The sequence below is a fragment of the Pleurodeles waltl genome, chromosome 9 (assembly GCF_031143425.1).
Source record: "Pleurodeles waltl isolate 20211129_DDA chromosome 9, aPleWal1.hap1.20221129, whole genome shotgun sequence".
In the NCBI taxonomy this organism is placed as follows: Eukaryota; Metazoa; Chordata; class Amphibia; order Caudata; family Salamandridae; genus Pleurodeles; species Pleurodeles waltl.
Genome location: NC_090448.1, coordinates 1,137,749,826 through 1,137,766,923, shown reverse-complemented (window position 1 = coordinate 1,137,766,923; position 17,098 = coordinate 1,137,749,826). Strand labels below are relative to the sequence as shown.

Below are 17,098 nucleotides of genomic sequence, written 5' to 3'. Positions count from 1 at the left end.
TAAGTGCTAAAAAACTGGGTATCTCAGGAACAAAGCCATCAGTTGACATTCCCCTGGGTAGGGGCGAAACATCCCCTACTTCTGCATCATTCGCATGTCCTTGGGCAGGGGAAATTTTCCATTATTTTGCTTCACTAGGAGTGAGACCCAAGGCTGGCAAGGCCACTTGGATACTATCCCGATCAATGTTGTGTTGGAGGCTCTGAATTTCTCCAGAACTGCTGGAATAAGAGGTACCAGGGAAAAGTGTATACAAATATCCCACACCATCTTATCAAATGGGCATTCTGCTGAAATTGAGGGTGGCAGTGCCATGGATGCAAAGGACTAGCATTTTGCATTTTCTGCAATATGAAAAGATCTATTTGTGACATTCACCACTGATAGAAGATTGTGCGTGCTATACTTTTAGTTCCTTGAGCGTTGCATGTGTGTTTTTTCCTAATCCTCTAACATGGTTTGTTATTAGGGATGTTGCCTATAATGGGCCCTCCCGATGGCTTGTAGCTGACATGTTTGATTCCTGTGTGTCTTTCTTTTAATAGGTTCTGTGAATTCCATCACCTGATTTCCCTGAAGACCTTGGCTGTTTCCAACCACTAGCCCCATCAATTTCTCATGGTGTGTGACCATGGGTTGTTTAACCACTCCTGAATGAGCCTCGTGTGTCACCTTGAGTTTGGAGGAAGGTGAATAAAAGATGCTAACATTCCCAATAGTTTCATTATCATTCCCCCTTGTTACAGCTTGAGAGGTTTAGTAAAGGTAAGTCTGGTTTAGCATTGCTTGTACCCTCCTTGAAGTGAGGTAGGCTACTGCCATAGCTGTGTTAATGTATGCCCCAGAGAGGTGGAGTGCAAGATTATGTTCTCCAATTCAGTGAAACCCCTATAGTGTGTAGCAGTGATACCACCTTTTCCAGATCGTGATGGCATTGTTGGACTGTGGTGGTCTTGATCAACCAGGTGTAAGGGTAGACATGTATAGCGAGGTTCACAACCACTACTGCTAGTGTCTTGGTGAAGCCCCTGGGTGCAGATTGTATGCTAAAGGATAGGGCATGGAACTGAAAAGATACCCTCTTTATCAGAAATCGGAGAAATGTTACATGTGCAGGGTGTATGGGTATGTGACGTCGGCGTCCTTCAGATCTAAAGTTGCCAGGTAGCAGTCACACAATCTCTTCCAAGGTTGTAATCTAGAAGTGTTGCATTCTTACGAATCTGTTCACAAACAGATCTACAATAGGTTTCATAGTGAGGTCTTGGAACTAGGAACAGACCATATATCCTTCTGAAGCAGCTCTTGCACTTCTGCTTGCAGGATTTAGAACTGTTCTTTCTTGCATCCTTGGTGTTTTGGTGATGTCTATACAACAGCTGTGTCATATGTTTAACACCCACCCCTATGTGGGTGTTAAAGACTTCCAGTTGGTTAAGAAGTATTTTATCCGTCTCATACAGGGGCTGTGTGTGCAAGCAGGAAAGGTGACGTCAGCAAGTCACTTTCATGAAGCTAAGGCTGTGCTTCTGGAATGTCTATCCCCCTGGCTTTCCCCTGCAATGAAAATGCGGCTTGTTGTTGGTGCCACTGGTTGGAATGGTTTCCTCACTGGCCTCTCCTGTAGGACACTGATCCCCCCTTTAGATAAAGGTCTGTAGACCTCCTGAGCCCCCATAGCTTTGACAGTCGTGTTTAACATTTTCAACGCCTCCAGTATCTGGTCGGTTCCTGGGCCGAACAGATGTTTCCTTTCAGGAGCATATCGACAATATTTTACCTGGCCCTCTGGTTTGAACCCTAAGTTGCTCAGCTCTGCATTCCTCCTGAGGACTGTGCCGGTAGCGAGTTGCATGCTTGCTGTGTCTGCAGAGGCCAAGGCCAAGCAGGACCTGGTAATGCTTATGCCTTTTTCAACAATACGTTTGGCCCTTTTTTGGGAGTCCTCTAGAAGGTATGGGATACTGCCCACTATGTTTGCCAAGTGCTCGTGTGCATGTCTGTTAAGGAGAGCACCAAAGTTGATTAACTGTCAGTAAGAGACAGCTTCTTCCTTATCCACTGTCTCCTATCTCTTGCCTTTTTTTTCTGTGGACGCCCCATGGATGCTAGTGACAAAGCTCTTTTCCTCACCGAAAAGACTAGCGGGTGGTCTGCCTTAAGATGTCCCTGAATGTACTTTGAATCTTGTCAAGATGCCTTATAGGTCTTCTTTATGCGACAAGTCGAAGCCTGGGATATCACTGGCTGTGAGAAAAAGTTTCTTCTCCCATTTCTGTGGCCTGTTCTGGTTCCTGCTCTGCTGGTTCTTGCCCAGATGTGTTCTACCTCCAGCACTGGCTTTTTAAGCCCCCAAGGGCTTAGGAATCCTGCGTAGGGACAGCTCGGGTTCTCTATCAACCTCCAGTACCCTTTTCTTCTGCTCTACATCTGAGGTTTTCTTATCACCATGGAGCTTTTCTTTCAACACCACCTGTCCCTCCTTTGCACTTAGTCGCACTCATAAGTAAAGACAGTGCCCTTCGATAAATCCCTACCGGTGCGCTTCTCCTGCCTAGCACAATAGGCTCCAGGATTTTTTTACGATGAGGGCTTGCTTCTGTGTGACTCAATGGTTTTGCTTGAAGAGTTATGCTTCACCATCTGGGGTGGTGACTCAGATGCCTTTTTAGGAAGTGTCCAGGGGCTTTCAGGCATAGAGCACTAAAACTGTTCCCAGCAGGCCATTTCAAAGGGCTACTAACCTGTGACAAAACAACTTTTTACTTACAGCCCCATCCTCCAGCATCATGGAAGAAAGTGACAAATATACTACGATGTAAAACAGCCAGCTACTTCAACCAACATAAGCTATGGTAGAGATCTAGGATCCACGGACTGGCTGATCCACTTCAACGCGCACTCGGAAGACTTCAGGAGGATAGATGATTAGCAAAATCGCTCTTACGAGTGAAAGGGATATTAACAATACAACAAATAAAAACAAGACATCTGTAAACGTTTTGAAGGAAGATTCATATGCTGTGCATAATCCCCTCAATCTAGTGAGTGAGCTAAGAATAGCATCCTGTTGAGTAAAAACATGGATAGTGACTCTAGACAGAATGACCTTCAGGATGGTCTGTGAACTGAGTCCATCAAAGACACATGCAGTGATCTGAAGGTCGAAAGTATGAATCGCAGTAAGGCCGACTCAACTTTCCATGGGGGCAAATTAGTTACCATAAACGTGGTAATAGTAATGACTGCTTTTCGAAGTAATTCGAGTATAGGCCACTACATATAAAAAAAAAAATGTTATTATGTATACTAAGTACATAATCATAGAAACCTGCCTTGATATTTGTCTTCCACGATCAAGTTTCTACATTAGGGCCATAATCCCACTACTGCACACACTATATATAAAAGGAATAATCGAAGCTACAAAGTGCGCAACAGGGTCATCCAAATTCATCGAAAGTTATGTGGAACGGTAGGTGCAAGTTAGCAAGTTGTGGACTTTCAAGTGCCCAGAAGTGTATGTAGTAACCTGCTTCATCTTCTTGGGGCAATGACAGTTCCTGGTTCTGGAAGCAGCTGGCTCCCTCAAGCCCACGGTACCAGAGGCCACCTTCCATCGACAGTCACCCTTCTGCAACACATCTGGGGTGTCAAGTTTGATGATAAATGATCTTTTGTACAAAAGGGCAACATGTGCTACCATGAACTCTGCAGCACCCCCCCCCTCTGCTGACACCACTTCCCCAGATCGCCCTCATCACCGCTGCAGCCATGTCCGGCACATACTACAGTGATGGTTCTGCCTTGCTGGCTGCCACGACACTGGTCAAACTACAACTAGCCAAAAATCAGACAGCTACTTCACTTTTGGCCTGAACCCCTCGGGTGTGGTCACCCACATTAAAGTTCTTGACATTCCAGGAATAAGGTAATTAAAATTAATGGGTGGAATTTTAAAGCATCTAGCTAATGCTATGTGGGAAACCTAATAACCACCTCACGTGGACACAGCCGATCGGCTTCTGAGACTATTTCATTGGGTCAAGGTACTACAATATGATAGAAACTTCTTCCAAACCAAAATCTTACCCTGTGGAACTCACCCACACAGCCCCTTCACTAGGAATGTGGCGTTTGAAAGCACTGGAAAGGGCTCGGACTCATAACTTCCAAACTGGATCAGAGCAGTCTTTCAGCAAAAAGGCAGAGGCCATCTGTGTGCTATGGAAAAACAAATTAACAAAGGTGCCAAGAAGCAGAGATAATACACTATATCTGCCACCCCATCAGGCATCTTAGGTCAGTCTCACAAAGCTGCTAGCTATTCATCAGCAGACGTGCTGCTGTTCTGGAGAGACTGCTGATCTCTCATTTACCAACTCCTTCAACAGAACTGTGCTCCACCTCAAACTCAAGTTCCCTGCCTTCTCTGTTCATCTTCCTAATCAATATATAGAAAATAAAGACGACGGCACAGTGTGAGGGCCTAAAACCCCACATCCCTGAAAAAAAAAATCTAAAAAAAAAAAATCACGTGTACATCGCTGTGTGTGGTTGAGTGGTAGCAATATAGGAGTAACTAAGGGTGGGAGATCCCGACATGAATTTTGGGGGTAAGCAGCAACAGAAGAACACGGCAGTGGGTGGGAAGCCAAATGAAGATTTAGAAATGTAAAAGAACAAGCGCAAAAGGTGGAGAGAAGAAAACTCCCAGAGTGCTGAAAGAAAAAAAAAAAGTTCCCTCCAAGCAGTGGGAGAATAGGAATTATCCGTTCTGAAACATAGTAAAATTGCTACGCTCCATTGGAGGGACAACAACAAGAGAAATAAAAGACAAAGAATACAGAGCAAGCAAATAACATTGGCAAGAAAATCAACCAATAACAAAACAAGTCCACAGGCAGTGCTGGCTTGTACACGATAAGCCTGTCCACAAGAGAGCCGAATCTGTCTGCATAAAACAAGGATGTCGTTGCTAGAATTTGAGTCACTGCCCGCAAAAATACCCAAGACATATGGAATTTCAAAAGTCACAAAACGCCTGGTGCTTAAAATAGTAACCCTGGAAACAGTAAAACACAAGACACTGTTCAAAGTGCCAAGGTCGATGCGTCATTCGCCTCCTGCCTCATTGGATTTTGCATTCATTTAAAACAAAGAAAAATTAGAGCGAAACAAACTTTGAACGGATATTTTCACTTTCAGTATGAGAGAAACACGAGCGTAAAGCTGCCCAGACTTGTCCGAAGGGAGGGACAGTCTGCGTGGATGACAAGGTAGGATTGGTCTGGTTAGGTGACCGGTGACGGTGCATCAGAAGAACCGTAGATTTAACCCCGACGTGATCGACAAACGTGTGTAACTACAGTTATGAGCAATACAATAAATTCTAAAAACTAAAAACTACCAAAAGGCACCAGCCAACACTGCTTTTGCAGCACGGCATTTGTCCAACTCAAAAACTGGCCTCTGCCTGCCACCTTCTGGCCGGCTCCGGAAAAGCATACATTCAAAGAAAAAAACATAATGGCCTGCTTCCGTATTAAGAGCAGGAAAATGCAGTGAACAGACCTTCTCCAGCTGCGCTATTTTTTTTTCACCAGATAACCAGCTGAAGTCTCCGCCTCCTCACAAATACAGATGGCAAGACAAGCTGAACAGTGGAAACTCGCCTCGGACACACAGAAAATACCGCACGGAGTCTGCGACCGTACCGCGGCTCCAGGAGGGCAGAGGTTTCAGCCATGGGCATCAGCCGTAGAACAGGCACGAGCGGGGCAAATGCTCACACAAGGCCCCCGCTTTGGTTTCCGACTCACTTCATGGATTGGTAGCTAGAGGCGGCTTACGGCAGAAGTAATGCTCATTTCACTTTCGGTTCGAGGACTGGAGTGTGCTCGCCCAGACTTGCCCTGGTGTCTCCGGGGTGACAGTTCAGTCAGCTGGGTGGCCGCTTCTTGGGCAAACACTGCAGATGTCACCCAGGGAGGTGTCGGCAGGAGCCGGAAAGAATGCGAGTAAAGTACAGAGATGCTGGTGATGCCGACCAATAAATCAGGGTGCGCACCTCCCCTCATGCATGGAGATCCGAAGCAACCCTTGCACGTACACACGGGTCCGCACACAGTGCAGAGGCCGCACTCCTGCCAGCTTTGAAAACAAAAACCTGCAGCCGCCCTGGCACAGGCCTGGTGGGGCGCCATAGTGCAGGGTGGCAGAATGCACTGGTGCGTGATGCGGGGAAGCAGCAAGGGGTGAGGGCCGCTCACAGTGCCCGCTGGCCGGGCAGACAAACTTAACACATGCACTCCTTCAAACCGTTCACCTCCCCTTCTCGCCGCTGATGGCTCCGCCGCAAACCGCCCCTGCATGCAGCGCTCGGATCATTTATGCCAACAGTGGAACAGCGGCCGCATCTGGTTAGACACTGAGGTAAACACCGTCCCAAGATGGCGATGCACGCTCTTCCTCCAAAGGAACCACCGTGCATTACACCCGACGGGCTCCAGGCGCTCTGCGAGCTCTCTGCCCTCCTGCAGCGCGGGGAGGTGTGCATCATGGGGTGAAGACGTGGTCTTGGCCTAGTGGTGCGCACAGTAACAAACGCAGGAGATGGGGATCCGACCTCCCGCTCGCGTACCCTCACCCACCCTACCCCTGGCAGCGCCGCTGCAAGACCCTGCTCATAGCGTCACCTCCGCAAAGTAAATGGGTATAACTGAGGGGCCACTGGAAATGCCCCAGTGGCAAGTCCAGATGAAGGATTTCAGCAATGACGTCCTACAAATGGGTACTCAAGCACGGTTGCTGCCCTATTACAAGCGGTCTTTAGAAGAAAACACGCCCTTTTTTTTTAAATCAAAGTGAATGTTTATATAACTAAAAAAGCATGAGAACAAAAACTTCAAATACTGCTACAGGGAGAGGGAACGAACCCATTTTGTGCTCATTATGAAATCACTTTTATAGTAAATTTAACATTTAGAAACTAGAATACTATATCTCAAGTGCTGTGGACGACAATGTATGACAGAAATGCAGACAGTCGCCTTCGGAGGGAGTGCCTAGATGTATAAGCATTTCGATACACTCCTCACAAAGCGTATGGGTAATTGTCTTCCGTGCTTTTAAGAAGCTATCTCCCAGCCACAATAAAATATACATTCAGACATTTCCAATGGATTATTTGGATTGCAATTATTCTTTTTTTTTAAAGTGCTATGATGCACCCAGTGTGGGTTAAGAGTATGGAATTCCTAGTAGTATGACGAATCGGATCCAGTCCAACGTGGGCCCTTCCCCATCCCGAACACAGAGATCTTTGCAGAGGCTGATCAGGATTAGCATGAAATGCATATTTTTTCCTGACCAAAAAGCAGGTTGTACCCACAAGCTGGCTTCTGCAGATCTGAAATGCATTTTAGTTACACAAGGAATGCCCAAACTACACGCTAATTTACATTCAAATCTACATTTGTCAACGTTTCGGTGGGTTTTGTGAAGTTTACTTTAAAGGAAGTTAGGTATGTTTTCTAAAGAAGAGTTAAATCTATTGGCTTTTGCGTATTTTTGGGTTATTTCATCATATGAAGAGGGTTCGAGGGTAAATCCCACACCATGCACGGCACACTCCCTCCTTCTACAAAGTATTTCCCTGATGAGGTGTCTAAAGGCGGTGAGCACAAGTACTCCCTGCAGGCACCGCTCGGAATACGAGGACAGGGCAAGTGCTGGGCAGAGTTCAAGCCACACCTTCCCTGGGCCGGAGCCACAAAGCTTGGTACGAGCAATGAAGTAAATGCCCGTATATGACACACAGTATACATACAGTCTGTGCTGGTAAGTGCAACATATCCAGGTATTTATCTGCAAACGGAGATATTGTTGTTCACTGTACACTTTCGAAATACATCCTCGTCATTAAGGAAACAATCATTTGCTTTACAGTATCCGACTTTAATGATTTGCAGAAATATTCAGCAACAAAATATAAACAAATAATGTGAAAGAACAGCAAAATCAAACAGAGCTTATTAAGGGTGGGTGAACACTAAGTTAAAATGAGCCGAACCAACCGCCCCCCCCCCCCCCCACAAATAAACTAGGAAGTGCAGTATTCACTAGCATTAAGTTTTAGCCAATCAGATGGGCCTCCCTTCCCCTAATCCGAATTGCCCCTTTACTTCAACCACTAGGAGCGCGAGTCGCCCAGAATGAGGAGCATTCGGGGCCTTCCTGGACGCTCTAAACCTTGCGATGGCGGGGACTGTCCACACGGCTGGACAGCGACCGGGACATACAGCTGCAGTAAAGCGGTGGTCACGTCACCAGCAGACAGGATATGCTGTGGCAGTAGAACTGCAGTACCCAGCCATGTTATCAACTTGTTTCTACACTGTGAAGGACCTAGTTTCTCATGTTCGTTCCCTGCTCTTTCAGCCGAACTGTTTCTGCTGTGTAGATTTTATTTTTAATGCGCCCGTTCGCCGCTCCTCCGATCCAATCCACCTCCGAGCGCATTTTCACGTCAGGGTCCGGATCCACTTTTCTAAGATGACGTGCCACCTCCACAGTTGCCCTACCAGGAGCGCATCCTCGGGTACAGGTCTGAGAGGCCAGAAACCAACAACACCCTGTACCAGGAACATGACTCAGTCTGATCACTCATCAGGCGGGAGCCCTTCCCCAGCCTGGGCTGGTCTCTCGATGTGAAGCGAGCCAAGAATGACACGTATATCGCCGTGATGGATTGTAATGACACAACCTGATCCAATATCACCTACTTACCTGCAGACCGGACGGACAAGCATTTCCACCCATCACTTTTGTCCTGAGAGGCAGATCTCCCAGGGAGGCTCGAACTGCACCTCGCTGACGAGGCCCAAAGCCTCAGAACACTTACCTGGGAACGTTGGAAATGCCCGGGTTCCCATTAAAGGGAGAGAGGGGTCCTCCGGAGCCGTCCAGGTAGGATTAAGAACGAACGCCACTAATAAACAAACAATGGGACGGAATGAGCTCACAGCAAGCAGCAGTGCTTCCGATCTATTCCAGCATTCCTACCGACTTGGAGAAAACAGAATCCATTGCATTACGGTCCTCGTCTTCATAGTGCAACCTCTGCTTCCTGTGTCTTAAGCAAAGTCCCAGCCACCCGTATCCCCCGATGCAATGGAATGAAAGCATCCTGACAGCCATCGACTTCAGTGGCCGACTCGTTCTTTCAAACCTATCGCATGTCCAGGATATTGAGGGCAGTAAACCCAGACCCCACCACACTTGCGTAGAGAGGAGAATTATCACGGGGTCACATATGTGCCGAAGCGGAACTTCTCTGTCCTCTTTAAGTGTTTGACGGGGAGAACTTTAAGAGCTCAAGGAGGTCAACATGAATAAATCTGCTCCTATGTTAGTGGGTATAGTTCCAAAGGTAGGCCACCCAAGAACAGAATCATCTTTAGTTTTATTTTTGGAGGATTAGATAACTTTAGAAGGTGGGAGGGTGCAGAGGACGAGGAGGACACTTTGAGGTCACTCAAACTCATATCTTGGTGTTCTGCAGGGAATGGTCCTTTCGTGGCAGGTCACCTGTGGGCATCACGACCCTCACAGCTTCGGGGGCCAGAGCAATGCTCTGTTTCCAGGTCTCCTGAGGTAAAAGGGCAGACAGAGGACGGCATCTGGTTCTTCTGCAGAGAGGACTCCGACATGTGGAAATCCAGCAGCCAGCCAGTTGTCGCTGGAGGCCCAAGGGCTTTCACAAATTAGAAGTCTAAGTGACAGCAGCTCGGAGTTCTGCTGACAGACGAGTCTAGAACTATCTGTGAGCAAAAGAAACTGAGCTCCAGATCTGGGTTTCCTCTGTGCGCGACAGTCACTGTTTGAAGTACTGCCCCACCACAAATTAAGCTTGGATGTTGGACTACCTCAAACTCTACCCTCGAAATAGTGCGCGCGATCATCGATAGCAATAGTAAATAAGCTTGCAGTGACGACCCTCAGCAGTTTAATGCCACGAAGTGTCACTAGCACCCAGTATGTGGACGCCTAACCATAAACCAACCGCTGCTTAAAACCCCACATTGCAAATGATACGAAAATCACCACATCCCAAGGGTCTTATTTTGATACAGGCGGATGGGTTACTCTGTCACAACGGTGACGGATATCCAGCCCTCTGAAATCTAAATATCATAGAAAATAATGGGATTTAGATTTTTTGCGGACGGGATATCTAAAATCAGGCCCCAAATCTCCTTGTTCCATTAAGTGAATGCCTTTGTCACAGAGCTGAACTCGACAAGCAGGGGTCAAAGCACCGGTTTTCTTCAATCTCGAAGGCGGCGATGCCCTATTGGTTGGGGGCTTTGAGGCCCGAAAGTCCGCCGAAGAGCCCTCCAGGCTGAAACTAGTCTGAACTATGACAAGATCCTCCCCGCACCTACAAAGTTTCACTACCTCCCTCTGCCCGCACGCAAAACCAAGGTCTGCTGTGTCACCTCCAAGAGCGGCAAACTCCAGCACTGCACCATACACAGCCAGTGAAGGTCAACATCTCTGGTAGGTCGTCAAACTTTCACGGACGGACTGTGGTGTTTGACCTCAGGGAAAGTGAACGAAGAGTACAGACCATTAACTGTTACTTTAAAATCTTTTACGCTATCCTCACATACATCTGGCAGATCACCTCCATCCTCTAATTAAGAGGGAGATGAAGAACCATGTCTACAAACTAACCATATCTTTCACCTCCCGGCTACAAGACTTACGCTAAGGAAAACCTACAACCTTCTAGAGTCTGGCCCTCTGTACAACTCACATCCACTCGTGCCTCTAAGCCGCCACGGCCTTGCTTCTTTTCTAACAGTATTTCGCTGCTTTGCGAGTGGGTCTCACTCTACAAGCCCCATGCTTAGATAGCTAGCATGAAAGAGATAAAGTGTCAAAGGAAAAATGTGTTTCAACTACCAGCTTGATCAGCACAAAAGGTTTTAAAATTAGAAATGATATGCTGGGTTCTGGGTTGGGACTCTTTGCAGCAAAAGCCAAATCATATAAAATGGCAACTAATACATCTTGGATGACCAGCTGAAGGCCACAGAGCTTTGAAGAAGAAACTGTTTTGGTCTGGTTAAACAAAAATGGCTACACATCTTAAAAAAAAAAAAAAAAGACACTGAACACATGGAAAATAGACTGGCCAAGCACAGCGGTGACAACGGACCCACAGATGGGAGGTCAGAGTGAAAACGATATTAGATCCCCATAAAAATGAAAGCTCTATTTGAGTTACCCTTCAAAAAGTGGAATATTTACAGTAAAATTTGCCAGGCCCTTGGAATAGGGAGCCAGAATTATCCGTCTGTCGAGTGAACGCGGCAGCGGGTTTCTTGAGACCCCGAGCGGTCGCAATGACGGGGCCATGGACGCTCACCTTGCTGCTCCAATAGTGCATTTTGTCTCTTCAGGTCATCGATGTCTTGCTGGTGAGTGTGGTTTTTCCTTCGCATGTACTGAATATACTCTGTGGCTTTGTCCAAGATTTGGGCACGGGAAGCCTGTCGAGACAAAATGAACCTAGACTGAAACAGTAACCAAATTCTTTCTCGGCAAAGGTTTTAAATGTCAGGAGGAGAGAGAGAGAGAGAGAAGGAGAGAGAGTGAAAGAGAAGCAATGGAAATGAATTATTTTCGCAATTGAGAACACATTAAAACATTATCAGGAATGCAAAGAAAATAATTAACAGGGCATTAACAAAAACATAGCTGCAGGCTTAGAAAGTCTCCTCATAATAAACACAGCCACATTTCCTATTTCTTAACTCACTTTTAATTCCGGTCTTTCAAAAACAATTGCGCTATAGCTAGAATTTAGAAGATCTAATATTAAGACACAAATTCAAAGAAATTGCTCATTTAAGGTGCCCATCACGACCCTGGGATTCACCGTCTGGGTTAGGAGTTGTGTTGTCAGACACATTGCTAAGGAAATCAGACAGTTTACTAGGGCAGAGGTTCAGGCTGACGGAAGGTGGGCTGTAACGAAGACAGCCTCAAATCACAACCTGAACACCTTCGCCTAAGATCGTCAACTCCACAAAGTCGGTTCTAAAACAGGATGTATTTTCACTTAAGCCGTGAACATCCTAAGCGTCTGACCTGAAGATGGTCTTAGAGGGTCACGAAGAACAACCTGGCTTACGAATGACCGGTTTTACTATGGATATCACCTTACTGGTTTTTTGGCTACTTTATTCCAACTACCACATCCTACACCAGGAGTCTGGTACGATTGGTTGGTTCCTTGAGGTGCTCATCAGTTATTGCTTTGGACTGCAGATCTGCGCTATCGCAGCTTCTCTGAGGCCAAACAGCTCCCAGTGCTTATGCCTTCGCATTGGCCTCCATAAGCAGAGCATCTGCTGGTCTCCTGTTCAAGCACTACTACAGGCTCTGAGCTGGTTAACCCAGAAGAGCTATTACAGACAGCAAAACCAAGAGAAGTTTTTCCACAGTATTCAACTTGAGGACTTGCCTGCGTTATAATGTCAACGTAAAATCAGTAACGCGGGATCCATTCCAGAACGTCAGCACACCCATGTACAATAAATTGCAAAAGATGGAATCTTAATGGAAATCAATTTCAAAGTCAATGGTAATGCTGAAAATCTGTCATGGATTCCACCCAGTTAGAACTCAACTGGGCACCACCCTGGTGTAAACAGAGCTGTCTCTTTAGTGTACAGGACGTCATTAGGATTTTGGAGAAAGCCACTCTCCCCAGAAAGCTTCATCTTGTCACCCTCTTTCTGTCTCTCTCTTCCAGCCTTTTGAACCAACTTTAGGATGGCACAGAATATTGTACAAACATCCCACCTGGAATAGTTGGGATAAAATAAGCTTAGACATATGGGCTCTGCATGGTAATTTATATGGATTTAAACTGACTTTTTTTGTAAATTAAAATCCACGTTGGCGCCTGCTTGGAAGGGAGGATTTAATGGCAGATACGACTATGTCCTTCGTCTAGTAAGAAGTCTTGCAGGTCTACCCACCCTCAATTAAACTATAAAATAATTTTCAGGTAACAACTCCGAATCCATGTCTGATAAAGTGCTGCATTTTGTAGAAACCAAGACAGGTCTTCTAACAACCACGATTGCAGATAATATTAACCTGGGGAAAATAAATAACATTGTGCGTCTTTTTGCCCAAATAAGAAATTAGTTCATTAACCTACGTGTGGACTCAAAGGAGATGTTTAAAGCACACTTATGCATGTGTATGTTCACTATGATCTTAAAAAACGTGGCAACAGATAGTCCAGCCTCCGTGTTTTACCCTCACAAATTTAGCTTAACTTTATTTAGAGAATTTTGCCACATTTGCTTATCTGAAAGGTAGCAGCTCCTGGCGCTACATTTTGTTTGTGAAATGACTGGCAACATCACACTTTAAAATTGAAAACTTGGAACACCTGCAACTAAAGCTCACAAGACAGCGGGCGTGCCATAGCACATAGAAGGCACTGCCTGCGTCATCTGTAGTTCTGAAAGCACCAACAAAAAAAAAGCAAATACAATTTAGAGCAAAATTTAAACATTTATATGAAACATTTAAGGCACAAAAATTGTGGAAATTTTTGCCAGACTTCTACGTGAGCAAGTTAAAGGGAACACATGATATAGGGGCACACGAGCACTTATTGCAACCTAGTCCCTTTTGGTGCAAGAAGGACTTAACATCAAGCCTTATGAGGTCATAAGAAAATCATCTACCCAGGGAGGAATACATACCACCCCTTTATCTACTCCCACAAAATAGTCTTCAGTAATGGCATTTAATCTTAAGTACATAGTATCCTATTAGCAAAACAATGTAACGAGAATGCAATCTCCAGGGGAAAGAACAGTCCCACAACTAGATCCTTCCAAGATCCACCGCACAGAGGACCGCCGGCCACCTGTGAGGCACACTGGGACGCGAGCGCCCCTGAATGTTCCGCCTGCCTCCATGTCGTCCTGGAATCCCCGTCAGTGCTGGGTGAGAGCCTCACATCTCGGGCACTGTAGGGAGGTAGCACTGGGAAGAAACAGGTCATCGGTTAAATATGGTAGCAATGTCAAAAGGACTACCCTCTCCCGTCTAGAATCTTCAAACCAAACCTAGCTTTGCTGCAGGCGTCACACAAACTGCAAACAGGACAGCAATAAGAAACAGAAACATCATCGTCAAGAACAGGCAAAGGATATCTTGCAAAGGCTGCAATCGCTTCCAGTTTCTTCCAACGTAGTTAGGTGGCAACTAGCACTATTCAACCGCCCTCCACTTCTGCATTTTTTATAACATACACTGTGGTCTGTTGCCATTACGGCAAGTGATGAAATGGATAACGTGACCGCTCCAGGCCTCTGCCCCCGCCTAGGTGACAATCAACAAGCTCACACACGCAAGCAAGGTACAGCAGAACTAGCATCAGAGGGCTTGCACGCATGCCTTGGACCCACACAGGTGGGAGACGCCTGGGTGGCCACTGGGTCACAAAGCTGCAACGTCACGCTAAGTCAGACCATGAAATGGTTTTGTAGGGGTAGGTGGAGCAGCCGATTCCTAAGAATCCAATATTATTTGATCCTAACAACCATCAGGATTCATCGCTCTGCATTTCAAGGTGAGGCTATAATCAGGTATATCTATGGTACAGTTTACTGCATTTAGTGCTCTATTCAATTTTACAAATTTGCCAGTGGGTGGGAATAATGGCTTCCTATGAGCCATTTTGGAAACTCGGGTGACAACGGTTTGTTATTTTTAAAGGGTTTTTAATGACTATTGCACTCACTGTGCATTTTGCATCCTTTTAACTAACACTGTTTGCTGTTGTACTTCTGCAGACAGCATAAATAATGTACTGCTCCGACTGCCTGGAGGTTAGCAGGTGCGGTGTTTCTCCGCGCAAGACTATACTCATCTCGCAAGATCTTCTTAAAGCATACTGCACCATGGTATACTGGGCAATTAGAATTTTTCATAAAGTTGCCACATCGCTTCTATTTCTGGATATATGGTGCAACAGGACCAGTAACCTCTCAAATCCAGGTGTCAGAAGAATCCCGTGCAGCATTCAATCGAACAAGACTATCAAGTCCTAGAAGTGTCCTAGCTCCAACAGACTACAAGTTCTCGTTTCACTGCAAACAGACTTGTGTTACGCAACACAGTGGAGAAGTGTGGCACAATGGTTAGAGCGGCAGATCCTGATGCAGAGATTTGGCCCGGACAAAGGTTCGATTCCCGCCTCAGCAGGTCTTCGGCTCAATTCCCATGGACCAGATAATTCTTGCCTCCGTGCCTAATCTAATCTAATTAATGGGTCCCACTCTAACTCTGGGCAATAGCTTGCTTAATCTCCACAACGGCCCTGACAGTGCTTGGATGCCTGGCTTCACCCTGGGGGTTGCCCAGGAGTGGGCGCCTCACAGGGAAAAAGCCAGGAGGGGTTCCACAGTGGTATGCATAACAGCGCCTTGAGACCCTAACGGGTGAGTAGTGCGCTATACAAGTGTGAAGTTTACGTTTTTTTACGTTTATTTGCAAACTGAACTGAACTGCTAACCACACTGGGCAATACTGACTGGTCCAGAGCAGCTAACCTGCTGGGAGATGTCACCCCCCCCCCCACCCCCCTCAGCTATCCTAGTAAACATAGGCGGGAAATGCAGAGACCCCATAGGTGCATCGTAGGGACTGGCGGGGAAGGCTGCAGTATGTACAGTCATGTGTAGCCACAATGGCGCACTGCTTTTTTTGCTTAAAATGATACAACTGTGACAAAGCTACAAGATAAATTCTGCACCAGGATAGAGGGCACCTGCTGTGGGTGCGACTGAATGACATGAGTGCTCATCATAATTAAGGTTGTAACCCCCAATACCAGGAGGAAGTAAAACACCATAGGATTATCACTGCAATGCAGAAAGTTCATCAAGTGGGGAGAAGGAGGGAGCAATCGTGAAGGCCTGAGTGAGCAAGGCTGAAATGACCCATGGGGGGGGCCTCTCTTGACCGGCATTTGTCCAGACCTAAAACAAAACCTCAGGGTTAAACATCGGATTCCAGCATACGTGAACGATGAACAGCAACCATACACAACATGTTTCATTAGCACATTCATACAATACAACAAAATGACAATAGTTTAAAAAGAAAGGTAAATAAAGGGGTTTTCACTAACCGATGCACTAACCTTCTCTCCTTGAAGGGAAGGGACGGAGTCGCGTAAACTGTGAAAGCTGTCTTTGATGTGGTCCCTGCGCTTGCGTTCCAGTGCATTGTGGTGTGCTCGTTTGTCGGCCTGGGACAGAAAAAGCAGAGCATTTGTGAGTACACCGAGATGGAGCAGAGTAGTACAAGGCAAGATCAAACGGCAAGGTTATTCACAGAGCAGAGTTAGAAACAGCTGGGGTGTCCAACCATCTTAAATGTAACATTTTAGGACCAACAGGATGGTAAAGATTTTAAGAGCTCTTTAAATAACAAAAAGTTTACATCAGTGCAGTACAGCACAAGCAAATAAAACCTACTATAAAGTGGAAGACTGTGTCTTCCCCTCACTAATCGGAGGAGGAATTATATTGCGAGTGTGACGGGCAGGTAAAAACAAACTAAAAAAAAAAAGTAAAAATAGTTTACATCCTATTACAGAACACAATAAAATAAACATGCTCGTTAGTGAAACTGTAAACCCAATGCGGGGATACAAGATTTGGCGGGTCTTCAATGCCTCGTCAGGGGGTAGTAAGCACTATATAAATACCATTATGGTCACGTTGTTCTTTGGCAACCCTTGAGTGACAAAAAACCTAATTAAAAGGCGAGGTGAATCATCTTACATCAATCTGAATTAAAAACACGGAAACTGACCAGATGAGGTCAAGCAGACTTCAGATGAAATGACACTGTTCACTGACACCAATTCTTGCTTTTAGGCGTTTAAATGTCCACCATCAAGCTCCCATACTTGCTATCCCGAAAGTAGAATCAATATGCAGGATGCTGCCGAACTGCACCCAATTCAATTGGGGGGGGGCAGTTG

The 17,098-nt window shown here is 46.0% G+C and overlaps 1 protein-coding gene across 2 annotated transcripts in view; it reads right to left on the bottom strand.

The window, feature by feature from the left end:
• The window catches only part of MAX (MYC associated factor X), a 92,183-nt gene that overhangs the window by 11,270 nt on the left and 63,815 nt on the right, over positions 1 to 17,098 (bottom strand). The window contains exons 3-4 of one of the 2 annotated variants that reach the window (XM_069208900.1): positions 16,238 to 16,357; positions 11,438 to 11,561 (exon numbers count right to left, since the gene is read on the bottom strand). In XM_069208900.1, coding sequence (XP_069065001.1) covers positions 11,438 to 11,561; positions 16,238 to 16,357 — 244 coding nt within the window. The remainder of the gene's footprint in view (positions 1 to 11,437; positions 11,562 to 16,237; positions 16,358 to 17,098) is intronic. The other variant, XM_069208901.1, reaches the window with a different exon arrangement.